At 38.2% G+C, this 13,369-nt stretch overlaps 1 protein-coding gene across 1 annotated transcript; it reads left to right on the top strand.

Annotated features, from left to right (window-relative positions):
• Positions 1–715: 715 nt before the first annotated feature.
• FGF20 (fibroblast growth factor 20) lies at positions 716–8,212 on the top strand (the record flags this gene model as incomplete). Its single annotated transcript, XM_080797090.1, has 3 exons — positions 716–1,001; positions 6,508–6,611; positions 7,967–8,212. The coding sequence occupies 3 exons, from the start codon at positions 716–718 to the stop codon at positions 8,210–8,212; spliced, it is 636 nt and encodes a 211-aa protein (XP_080653216.1).
• Positions 8,213–13,369: the final 5,157 nt, after the last annotated feature.

Genomic DNA, 13,369 nt, shown 5'->3' with positions numbered 1-13,369 from the left:
CTGCAGCCCCCCTTTCCCCTTCTATATACCTGCCAAGCTGGGCTCCTTGTTAGCAGCGATCTATCACTGCAGAGGAGCTCACATCAAAGGCGGTTGCACAGCAGTAGCCGAACAGCATCACGGTTGTCCCAAAGACAACCCCAAAGAGGGGCCTTAGCTGCGCCTCCCCGACGTTGCTGGCTAGCTTTGGCCAAGTGTGGGAATGATTTTTGCGACTGCATGGATAGAGGACCGTCAAGGGCCCCTTTTGGTCACTTCCGAAGAGCAAAAACGTGTTGAGAGGAGACCGGTTTAAGATTTCAAACAGAACCTCCCCAGTGCTCATGAAAGGACTTGATTAGCATATGTCAAGAGGACCCGCATATATACTCGCTGTGTATGTACGCAGGACTCTGATCTGATCAGTTTGCGGAGTTGGAGCCTCAGCCCCCAGCCCCAGCCCCAGCCGGGTATTGGCAGCGGCCGCTTCTAGATGTTCCTGCAAAGCCAGCAGCCGGCTCCCACCTACCCAAGGAGAGAAGATCGCTCCAAGACAGTGAAAACTCCCCTGCTATCTCAGTGCAAAGTCCATTCAGCGACCTCACAGGAGTAACCGGGTCTTTTTGCGTCTGTTTTTGCTCTATTTTTTTTTCTCCATTCACGTCCCCATCCCCGCTACACTTTTGGCTGGGGTCTTTTGTTTCCCGGATCCTCCGCCTCTCCCCCTGGCCCTTCCATGGCTCCCTTAGCAGAAGTCGGGGGCTTCCTCGGCGGCCTGGAGGGCTTGGGCCAGCAGGTGGGCTCGCACTTCCTGCTGCCTCCTGCCGGGGAGCGGCCGCCTCTGCTGGGCGAGCGCCGGGGCGCGGTGGAGCGGGGCGCCCGCGGCGGACCTGGGGCTGCGGAGCTGGCGCACCTGCACGGCATCCTGCGCCGCCGGCAGCTCTACTGCCGCACGGGCTTCCACCTGCAGATCTTGCCCGACGGCAGCGTGCAGGGCACCCGGCAGGACCACAGCCTCTTCGGTACGTACCGGGCCCCCGGCCCCCCAGACCCCCGGCTCCTCTTCTCCACCAGGCGCTGAGGACGCTCCCGGAACCCGTCCGGTTCGAGGTGCGGGCTGGGACCGAAGGGCGGGCCGGGCCAGCGCAGGGGCAGGGAGGACTTTCCAGCTCGCTCCCCGAGGCGGTCTCCAGCAGGCCCGCAGCTCCAGACGCCTCAGGGGGGCGGGAGGAGAAACGGTGGGCGCTCCGCACGCGCCTTTCCGCCCTGCCCTTTCCTGCTGCCTGGGACCAGAGCTGGACTCGGAATCGCATCTTTCTTGCACTTCTTACCTCGCAGGCAGTTTTCGTTTTTTTTTTTTTTTTTTTAGATCCCGATGTTATTTTCTCCTACTTCCTCTCCCGTTTCCTCCAGTACCGTTTACTTATCAGAAATTAATATCGCAAGCCTCCCGCTTCTTTAAACATGCCCCGCAGCGGTGCAGTTTTTAAAAATGCATTCATGGCTCCTGTTCAGAGGGTCGCTCTCTTATCGGATGGGGGCATTTATGTAAATATTCACTCAAAGAGGTAACAGAGGAACTTTCGGTGAGCTACTGGCAGGCTCACCTGGCTGCAATTCTTTGAGCTCTTTAAGTTCTACTTGGGCGAGAAAAGGAAAACACACACACACACACACACACACACACACACACACACACACCCCTACCCGGCTGGCTACTGAGCATGCCCAGTCGTTCAGCCAAGCTCCTCTTAAGATATTGTGAAACGGGAAAGCAAAGATCTTAGTATTGACCGTCTGTAAGAGGAAATGGGGAAGCGAAAGAGGATATGGGTGGGAACACATAGAGACGTGTTTCTGAATACCTCCAGCAAAGCCCGGGGGCAGGAGTTAAAAGAAAGAAACAGACGAAGGATCCTTGTGACACTAGGTTGGGAAATCATAGGCCTCTCCTGTTAATTACTCCCTAACGCTATGTGTGACCAGCAAGTGCCTTCAACAGTCTGAGGCTTAATTCTTCTTTTCTGTACAATGATGGAGTTAAATTAGGTGACGATTTAAAGATGCTCTCAGGTTCTAACATCTCAGGATCTTTTACCCCATATTGCGGGAGTTTTCGTTAAATTAGAGTTAACCCGGTAGTATTCTCAAAGGATTTTTGATCATCAAACTTGGGACATTACTGGAGAGATTTATTGTATTTTTTTAAAGTACCATTTACTCGTTGGCAGCAACGTGAAAAGGCCCAACATCTGTCTTCCTTTCTTTTCCTTAACACTGAGGGATTCTTTGAGAATCTCATCTCTGAATGGCTCTCTCTTATCTTGTCCTCTTCCCCTTGTTCTTATACTCTCATTCCTTTTTTTGGCTTGCAGTACTCATTAAAACTTTGCAGAAGTGTAAATCTTGGTTTGAGGGGCATTTGTAACTCTAGATGTAGAAATGAGCATGTGGTGGTCATTTGGTAGCACTTAAAGGCTTAGAAAATTAACTTTTTAAAACCCATATGTTTGCAGCTTCCGCTGATCTCTTCCAAATTCCCATTGACTATGAGTCAAGAGTGTCATGACCTATTGGCCAACCTTGGGGTCACTTTTAGAAAGTGGTTTCTAAATTGAGGAGGCTGAGATTCTGGTTCTAAAGAACTTTGCTGACACCAGGTGGCTCAGTTTTCTTGCTTTTAAGAATTACTGAACTCCATTCATTATAGAAAAAAATCATCCAGCTACTAGAAAGATTTACAAATGAACACAAATGTGGTAAGGCCAAAAGTAGAGCAGGTAGAAGTTAAGCTGAGGTAATACTCAGACTCCCTTCCCTACCCCCGCCCCTTGTGATACATAGTATAGCCTCGGACACCTTTAAGACACTTGTGGTTCACCTGTAACTCCCCCATGACACGAGTTGCTTCTTTCAGATTGTGTCTCTTTATAAGACTATAGGAAGAGATATAAACCTATGGGAAGAGATTATAAATATTTGTAGACTTGAAAACATTCATTAACCTGGTATTTAAATCATTTCCTTAAAAAATATTTTATATCAGAATTACTATCTTCTACAATATATTTTTGCTAAAATTTTGCATAATTATTTAGTAATTGCAAAAATATGAGTTAAATGTATTTTGTGATGGTTTTAGTCACTATGGTGGGAGGCTACATATCAAAACAGAATATCTACTGTTACACAAAGGGAAAAGAACCCAGATTATTTCTGATAGCCTAAGGAGGTTTGAACAGCCTCTGCCATGCCTTACAGTGCATCCTAGTGGCGTTGGATGGCTAAGACATCATAAGGGAGTAGAGGTGAGAAGAATGTTTATGTTTCGCATGTATATCATTTGCTTCTCTCTGTATTTGCCTTCTTTTCCTAGCACTTCAGTTATTCATTATGAGATCATTTTGGCATTTTTCTTTTAAACTCATTTATGTGTCATCGAAGTGAGAATTTTGAAAAAACTTGAGAATGGGTATTTGTGATGTTAAAGTAAGTAACATGTTTGATAGTTTATACTAATTTTCCCATGATTGATTATGTGAAAAATTCAGAATCCTGTATTTAAAATTTGAAAACCACATCAATAGAAGCTAAACAAAAAGGTTCCAGTGAGGTTAAAATAATTTCCTATCTGAGTTCGCTCTACATTTATAATAGAGTTTTTCTGCACAGTAGTACCGTAGGACGATTTTACCTAATATGTAAACATGGAATCATTACTTTAAAAAAATGTTTAACCTGAGATCAAACATACTCCTTTAAAGGCTTTTCCTTTATTCTCCCCTATTCTCCATAGATTTGTCTGATGTGGTTGCATTGTGGGTTGACTCACCTGTTTATTATGATTCTTAAAAAGGCTGGCTTTGAAAATGATACCAGAAAGACAAAGTACCTCCAAGTCTTTTTATGGGACACTGGGCATTAGAAAATCTATCTAAAATCTGTGATTACCTCTTAAGGAAAGTTTTTCATGTCTACTCTTTGTTAAGGAATTAGCTTAGTTGCCACCTCATATTATAAATAAGAAAGACTTGTCAAATCCCATTTAAGAATCAAGTGATTACAAATTACTATGTGGTATACTATTTCCTTGAGGAGAAAAAGGATCAGAATTTAAAAGTGTGGCTAAAATCTTTAAGAGGAACTCAAAAAACACATAACCTTTTCCCCATCAATCTCTGAGCCATTGCAAAATTATTAATGCCTGGTTATGGATGAAGTTTTAGATGTTGTTTAATAAATTTGAAGCTATGAATACAATTGTTCTAAAAATATATGTGATTTCTACAACTACATATTTTTTACAAGATAACAGCATTATCTTAAAATGAGAAGTAAAGTACAGGTGGTTTACCATTTATTATTGAAAGAAAAATAGATACTTTATAAGACCTGTTATATGATTAGTTTATATGGAAATGAAACATTTTTTGAAACTTATATTTTATTGTACTTGAAAATTGGTTCTATTATACATCCTAATCATTTAATCAGTCTCTGGTTTTTGAAAGACAAGAGCATCTTAATGTAAGTCAGATATTTAAAGTGAATTAAGTTATATTATAGTGAGCCATAATATGCTTTTCCATTTGAATTTAACATTCAATACAACTTCAAGTAATTATACATTTGTAAGTATATCCTGGATGAAATTCTATTAATATTACCTTCTTTTACTGATCATGTTTTAGGTCTATATTTTTATTTCTAACAGGGATCACTCACTAATGAGCTTGACCATAGGTTTAATTTTTATTTACTCCCCACCTCTATGTTCATCATTACAATGACTATCCTATGGAGTCTGTGTCTTCCTGCTGTATCTTATTTTCTCTCTTTTGGTTCTCAATTAAGGGCACTGAATCTTTCAAGCCACTTATATTCTATTTGGTAGTGTATTCTTGTTATAAGATCCTTGATAGCTCTAGTGTTGTACATGATCTACCAATAGTTTGAAAGAGCTAATTTGAGCTCTTGAGAATCTATGTTTAGAGCTTAAGAATCTATGTTTCTGCCAAAGAATGAATTAGGCTCTGGACAGAATAGAACCCTCTGTATAAGGGTTATCCAGATTTTGGACTTTCTCTTGGCCTTGGGAACACCACATGTCCAAACGGGAATCTGTACAATAAATCAAGACATGACTTAAGAATGAGAATCAGGCTACACAGTGCACATTTATATTGCTTGTACAGCTTAAGAAGGAGTAAAGGGGTGAAGTAGAAAGCTGTTAAAGGCAGTTTCAACCATAGAAAGTATGTCTATATATTTTTTCAACAAAGAGTTTAAAGAACAAGATAAAGAAATTATTCCAAAGGTTAGTGTGTGCAGAGAAAAAGAGTGATGCAAAGGGAAGCATTATTTCTTTCACTGTGGTGTATTAGTGTATTAGTAGGAGAGTGCTTGATTTATCTATTGATAAATAGTTTGGTTTATCTATTGATAAATGAAAATAATTTTAGAAAGTTATTGATAACAAAATCTACTTGCATTCTAAAATCTTGGTATTTGTCTATCATATTTAATGAATTATAAAGCCCTTTTACTTCTTTGAACTATCATATTTGTTTTTAAGAACCATGTGACAGGTTCTTATTACACATACTGTGTAATCTATAACATATAGATTACATATATAATATATAGATAATATATAATATACCTATATATCTATATAGATATATCTCCATTGGTTTTGAAACCAATGGATAGTCCTGAAGTAGAAATGCTGGATTAGGGCTCAGAAGATGTGAGTTCAAGTGTCAGTTCTACTAATTCCGAATTTCATATTCTTAGGCAATTCAATAAATCTTTTTGAGCCTCAGTTTCTTTATATGTAAAAATGGGGACAATAATATCTTCCACACCTATATTAGGGAATTGTTTTTTTGAGGACCAGATAGAAAATATAAGTCGAAACCCTCTATAAAACGCTAATGTATCCATATAAGGTATACTGGTTGTTGGGAGAAAAAGACGGACTTGATTCATAGTTAGCAAAACCAAAACAAAACAATTAATAGAACATATGTAATTAACTAATGGAATCATAGAGAACTAGGAACACCTCTATTACGTACTAATTTATGATAATAATAGCTTCATTTGTTGAATGCCTAAATGTGTCAGTCCTTACCACTCTTCTGGAAAGAGGCATTTTGCTCATTTTGTACATGAGGAAACTGAACCCCAAAGAAGATAAATGACTTGTGTGGACAGACTGGCCAGTAAGTTACTATGAAATTTTAAATTACTGTAAATTTCAAGGTAAATTACGCAAGTGAGTCTGGTTTAAGGTTTTATACCTTTAACATTACACCATGATGGACAACTTTTCTTTTTAGGTTTTTTTTTTTCATCTGTAAAATGGGAAGATCATCATAATAAGATGATTGAATAGCACTTTTCAGCTTATGAAGGACTTCTGCCTACATTATTATATTTAGCAATATTGGTTTACTCTTTGGAAGATTTTTAATAATCACATGTTCATTAATAAGTATGTCATTATTTTGTTTATAAATATAGGTATCCTGGAATTCATCAGTGTGGCAGTGGGGCTGGTCAGTATTAGAGGTGTGGACAGTGGTCTTTACCTTGGAATGAATGACAAAGGAGAACTCTATGGCTCAGTATGTATTTTATTTTATTTTTTATTCTTATTTTTTTTTCAGTACATATTTTAAAAACATTATTGTAATTCTTAAAATTATGACTATTTTGCCAGTAAAAAAAAATCTACCAATAATACATGTCAGAAGAAACATATGAAATACATATGTGTAGAAATTAAATATTTATATTCTGATTAATTTCCATATGTCTGGGCAGTAGTATACTAACTCAATTTCAGTTTTTTGTTTTTTTTTTTAGAGAGTGAGCACACGCATGCAAGAGGGGTGGGGGAGGGCCAGAAGGAGTGGGAGAGAATTTTAAGCAGGCTCCACACCCAGTGTGACCCTGACATCTCACAACCCTGAGATCATGACCTGAGCTGAAATGAAGATTTGGGCACTTAACCAGTTGAGCCACCAGGCGCCCTCAATTACAGTTTTTAAGCCCCAAACATCTACTGCTTTTAGCTTGCTAGTCTGGTTGCCTATTATCCTGAGTCCTTCTATTTCCCTCCATGTTTTGATTATTCCTACCAGAGACACAGAAAAAAAGACAATTTCTTCTTGCCATGTTAAATTCTTTTCACCTTCACATTTATTTAATGTAAATTTTCTCTACCCGTGATCATCTTCCATAGCTAAGTATTTATGTTGCTGACCTTCGTGAATAGGGAACGACTGAATGAAGTCCTAAGATATTGTGGACAACAACAGAAAATGGCAACTACATATCTGGTTGACCATATCTGGATAATTAAAGAGCCATGACTCAAAAAGCAACTGTAGTCTATCTCTTAGGATAAGATACAGTTCAACTTAAAAAGGCAAGAAATCATTGGGCCTTTCCTACATTTACCTAATGGTAACCTCTAGATGAAAGTTAATGATGGGAAATGTATCATCAAACAATTAATAAATACATTTAGGGAAGATATATGATTTGGAATGATGGTTTTGAATTAGGAATTTGGATGTTAGCAAGATCTTGACACATTTCAAAATGATAGTACAGACTTGCTATGTAGAACTTTCTAACAACAGAACAAGATAAATACAGGCTTGTTTGGTGGGGATGGTGGTAGGAGGGAGATATAATGAAACATGGGAAAGTTCTGGATATTTATTAAGTATTTGACAATAAAACTGAGAACTCACCCTTAATTTAAAATTATTGGAATAAACTACTAGTTGCCTGGAAGAATTCTAGGTAATGTAAGAACTAAAACAAAATAAAGTAAAAACAATTCATCCTTTCCCCCTTTTTTGACAAAGATGTCGTTGTAAGCAAGGCAATACAAATATAGAGATGAGACTTTTCTAAGGAAAGTCTCACAAAGGTGTTTTTTTAATGGTAGTTACCTTCTGTCTTACAGGAGAAATTGACTTCTGAATGCATCTTTAGAGAGCAATTTGAAGAGAACTGGTATAATACCTATTCATCCAACATATATAAACATGGAGATACTGGCCGTAGGTATTTTGTGGCACTTAACAAAGATGGAACTCCAAGAGATGGTGCCAGGTCCAAAAGACATCAGAAATTTACACATTTCCTGCCTAGACCAGTGGATCCAGAAAGAGTTCCTGAATTGTACAAGGACATACTGATGTACAGTTGAAGCATGACAGTGTCTTCACTGGAGAGCCAAGCTACAACCATTCTATCTTGTCAGAGTTCACACCGTAAAATAGTAACCCAGGAGTCTTCTCAAAATGTTATGGAGTTTTCTACTGGGTGGCTGAATTTGGAAAGAATATTGAGAACAAAAAAAATAATATTTTGGCTGAAAGTAGATCAAGACCTCTCTTTATAAGTGGATTAAGTTCCCTTAGGTTCATTGGTTCAGTCCTTACTGGTAGATTGAAGCTGAAAATCTGTTGAACTGTGGATAATGGGAACCCCACCTGGTTTGCTGCTGGTACCTCACCTCTCTGGATTATGTTTACTTCAGAAGTTACATTAAAAATAGATACTTCATGTTGAAGAGATAAATTGACACTGTTGACCAAGATTATTGCTACATAAAGTCTGAGGACCTTGTAGGATTTTGTAGGTTACAGAGTGATATGTAAAAACTCTGGATGAAACATGAGCTATAGAACATGACACATCAAGATGGAACATTTTTTTAAGGATGGACCTATTTATACATTTTTGACTTGCAAATATTTATTATATATATTTATTTATTAAAGAGTTTATTTTCTACTGGTATATGAAGATAATGCAAAGGAAAAAAAAACAACAAAAATTCTTTTATTGTGCCATTACTTTCTTGTGATGTCCTGAGCTGTAGAGAAGACATCCTTTTTGCAACATAGAAAACATAGAATAAAATCTTGAATTTCTTTTTAAAAATAAAGTATAGCATAGACAATACATTTTTTTGCAGTCAGTTGCCTTCTAAATGTAACATTGGTTCCTTTGGCTTAGAAAAATGTTTTATCAAATTGTATTGAATTCAACACACATTCAAAAGGGAATTAAACATTTTTATTTTGTCTTTTGGTCTCATTCCTTTTTAGGTGAAAGTTGTTCTACTTATATAACATATTTTTTAAATGACAACAATTCTAGGCTCCTTGGAGAAATACTTTGATATTTAGCGAACTTGTAATGCTGAAAATTATGAAACATGATAGGCAACTTATGCGCTCTTATTTTCTTGATTCAGTGTAGCAAAAACCCAATTTTTTTTTCCACTATGATCACAGAAGAATTAGTCTATGTAGCATCAGCATTAATAATGGTATCTGAGTCCGGTACCTTTTTCATTATATCTCTATTTAGTCATTTATTCAGGAAATATTCATGAAAGCCTATTATACAGAAGAAATATTTAGGCACTAAAGATGATGGTGGTCAAGACAGAAGTGAGCCCTTCCTGGAACTTAATGGCTAGTAGGAGAAACAGAGGATAAACAAGTAAGCTAACAGATAAATTTTGTAAGTGTGAATTGTGTTGTGGTCCATGGGGGAAACAAGGTTCTGACACAAAAGAGAGAGAACAAATTTAGGTAGGATGAGGGGGCTTCTCTAAGGAGATGGCATTCTTCACGGGCTGTAAAGAATTTGAAGGAGCTACCCAGCCTAAGAGGAGAATAAGAGCCTGATAGGAAGAGGAAGCAAAGCCTGGCCTCTGTATGGTGAGAAGAAGCTTTGTGGTGGGAGTTTAGTGAGCAACCGGGACAGGAGCACAACCAAGTTTAGACAGTTTTGCACATACAAATCCGGTATGTTCTTGGAGACATTTCTTTCTTTTTGTTTTACTTTGTTTTGTTTTATTTTATTTTTCTTATTAACATATGATATATCATTAGCCCCAGGGGTACAGGTCTGTGAATCGTCAGGCTTACACCCTTCACAGCACTCACCATAGCACATACCCTCCCCAAGGTCCATAACCCAATTGAAGACCTTTCTTCAGGTTTTGTTTGCTTCTGCCCTGCAGTTGTCAATGTCATCACTCTTAGATGCAGCATTGATGCATCTGCATAGTGATGCATAGTGATGATAATGGTAGCAGCCGCCACCAGTTCCCAACTTGGAAGGTTTGATGAAGCACAGATTGCCGGGTCCCAGCCCTACAGTGTCTAATGTATAGGTCTGGGGTAGGATCTAAAAATTTGAATTTTTAAGAGGTTTCCAGGTTGTATTGATGTGGTTGGCCTGGAGATAACATTCTGAGAATCACCAGGCTAGAGCAATGTTTCTCAAACTTTAATGTATGTACAAAATCATCTAGGGGATGATTTTTATTTTATTATTATTATTATTATTAGTCTCACATATCATGTATATATTAAATAATGTGTTCACATACCACTTCCCTTTAGGAGTATCAAGTGAAATCTATTCAGATACCTAGTAGATCTATTAGGACTTTGTTTTATCTTATCATTCCTTCAGCCAGCACTTACACTTATAATTCAGTGTATGCAAAGTGCCAGTTTTGTGAATTAACTAATGATCAGAAATATTATATATACACACACACACCAAAACTCTGACTTTATTCGATAAGTTGTTATGCCTATAAATAGGCAGTTTCTAATTTCTAATGGTAAAGATTAAGAGGTTATGATATATTATTGGTGAGTGAGGAGTTAGTACATCAGAAAACTCCTATGTGTTCAGTGTCTGCTGCTTCCATTAGCAAATACAGTTTTGGGACACCTGGGAGGGGCGTTAGTCCAAATAATCAACCCAAATAAATCCTGCTTTCAAATTTCTCACAATCAACACTTCTATAAAATGTTTCCATTTCAGTTTGCTCTCGACAGAGATCTAGAAACTGAAGTTAGGCTCAATTAACCTCAGCCTGTTGGTTCTCAAGATGATAATCTTGCTCCTCAAGGTATATATGATATGTGAGATGAAGTCACATTGCTTTCCTCTGACCAACAATATGGTATTACTAATTAGGGTATTTGCTTATTAGTATAATGTTGTTGGTGTGATTAATGCCTATAATTCCTTGGCCCATTGTTAGAATTACTCAATGTCTTCCTATTGACAGAGAAGGGGTTTAGTATGTACGACATGATATTAAAACAAATCTAAATATTTTCAGGATGCTTGGGTGGCTCAGTTGGTTAAGTATCTGCCTTTGGCTTGGGGCACGATCCCAGGGTCCTGGGATGGATCCCGTATTGGGCTCCTTGTTCATCGGGGTGCCTGCTGCTCCCCCTGCTTGTGTTTGCTCTCTGACAGACACATAAATAAAATCTTAAAAAAAAAGAACAAACCTAAATATTTTCATAGAACCCACAACTAATATTATTCTAAGGTTCCCAAGCTGAGTGTACTAACCAAACCTACCGTCGGCTAGTAGTGTGCACAGGGATCGTGCTGAAGTTGAAGAGAAGAGAGTAAATACGTATTTCATGCAGTTGCTTGAATAGTTCACTTCTGGCTGAACAAAACAATTCTGTAGGTCACATTTAGACATTTAAATTCCTTTACAATTACCTTTCTTTTACCTGGTTTGGTAATATATAAATGATGACGAAATGAAGGAACAGTGTTAAAGTGGTAATGTTTATACCTTATACCAATTTTTCTTCCAGTATGGACTTATAAATTATACAACATGATTTTAAAACTCTTCCTTCGGGGCGCCTGGGTGGCTCAGTGGGTTAAGCCACTGCCTTCGGCTCAGGTCATGGTCTCAGGGTCCTGGGATCGAGTCCCGCATCGGGCTCTCTGCTCAGCAGGGAGCCCGCTTCCTTCTCTCTCTCTCTGCCTGCCTCTCTGTCTACTGTGATCTCTCTCTGTCAAATAAATAATAAAATCTTAAAAACAAAAAAAACAAAAACTCTTCCTTCAACTGTTTTCTAAGCATATTGGAGTAAGTTTCACTGTTCCTGTGATTGTTTTTAGCCCAACAACACTTTAGTTCTTTGCACAGTCTAACTCATTAGAGTAGCCGTATGCTGACTGGTTAATTTGTTTCAACTGAGTTTTGCAAGAGAATTAAGCCCTATAGAGAAATAGTGTCACTATTTCTTAATCCTCCCAGGGAACATATTTGGTATCATTTTCGATGTATACAACACAAGTTAATCCATTACACATAATGAGTCTGTTGGGACTTAATTCTCTCACGAATCCTATTGAAAGCCTATTGTGACGTGGGCTATGCTATCATCTAGAGTGCTCCCTTCTCTCTGCAGAATTAGCTGTTTCCCACAGGACTAGACACGTTAATATAATTCTATTAACCAAAATTCTATATACCATGCAATTTTTAATGTTTGGGTACTACGTGTATTCTGAGCAGGCACCAAAGCCAATCAGATCTAGGAAGATTCCAACTGGTTCACACTGTTCCATAGTCTTCATATTTCTACCCCCAAGGGCTCATGGAGCTGTAATGAAATCTTCTAGTTATGTGGCCCAGGTGCAATGCCTTGGATTTGTGGCAACAAACACTTACTGAATAGTCTACCAAGTAAATAGAAATATTTAATTGACATTGTTGTGCTGCTGGAAGTATTCTAGTGTTCTTTTAAATCATGTTGATACATTAGTCATCCAGAGACAATTGTAGAATATATATAAACCAACTTTTATTAGCATCAATTAGTTTTTCCAGTTGTTAAAATAGAACAAATTGATCTTTTTTTCTGGCTGAGTGTTCTTCTACCTGTCCCAGCTATTGCCCTGTTCAATGTATGATTGGATGTAATTAATAGTTTGAGACTAAGGATCTTCTCTGTATAGACACCCTTCTAGAATTGGAGGCTAAAACCTATCAAATGGCTCAGGACAGCTGTTAAATATTTCCATATATGCTGGAAGTAGCCCTGTCTCTCATCAGAGTTAGCAACCTCAAGCTCGGGTCTCCAAAGTGCAGTTGATTAGGACAATCTGGATGTAGTGAGGTTATATCCTGGCCTTACCTAGTAGTATCCATCCACCGAGTAGAAGGATCAGAGAACTACACTAGAAAAGAAAAATATGGGGGAAGAAAAAGATAATCAGAGGCCTCTTTGTTTTAAAGGATTTCTGGACTTTCAATTAAAATGCCCCTAGCTCTGTTCGGCAAAATATCCAATATTTCCTGGTTCCTCAGTCATTGAAGCTCTGTGTGTGATTTGGCTTTTAAGTGGTTCATATGTACGTTGCCACATATTTGGCCAAAGGGAGTTTTAATATTTATTTTAACATTTCCAGCATTCAGAAATGAATGCCCGTGCTTATTTCATCAAGTTTTCCCCCAAACATAACTGAAATATAAGAAAATATAATTTTAGAGACAAGTATTGACTTT

This window comes from Martes martes (genome assembly GCF_963455335.1).
Source record: "Martes martes genome assembly, chromosome: 2".
NCBI lineage: Eukaryota > Metazoa > Chordata > Mammalia > Carnivora > Mustelidae > Martes > Martes martes.
Note: the sequence above shows the minus strand (reverse complement) of the source record. Positions and strands in the feature narration are given on the sequence as shown.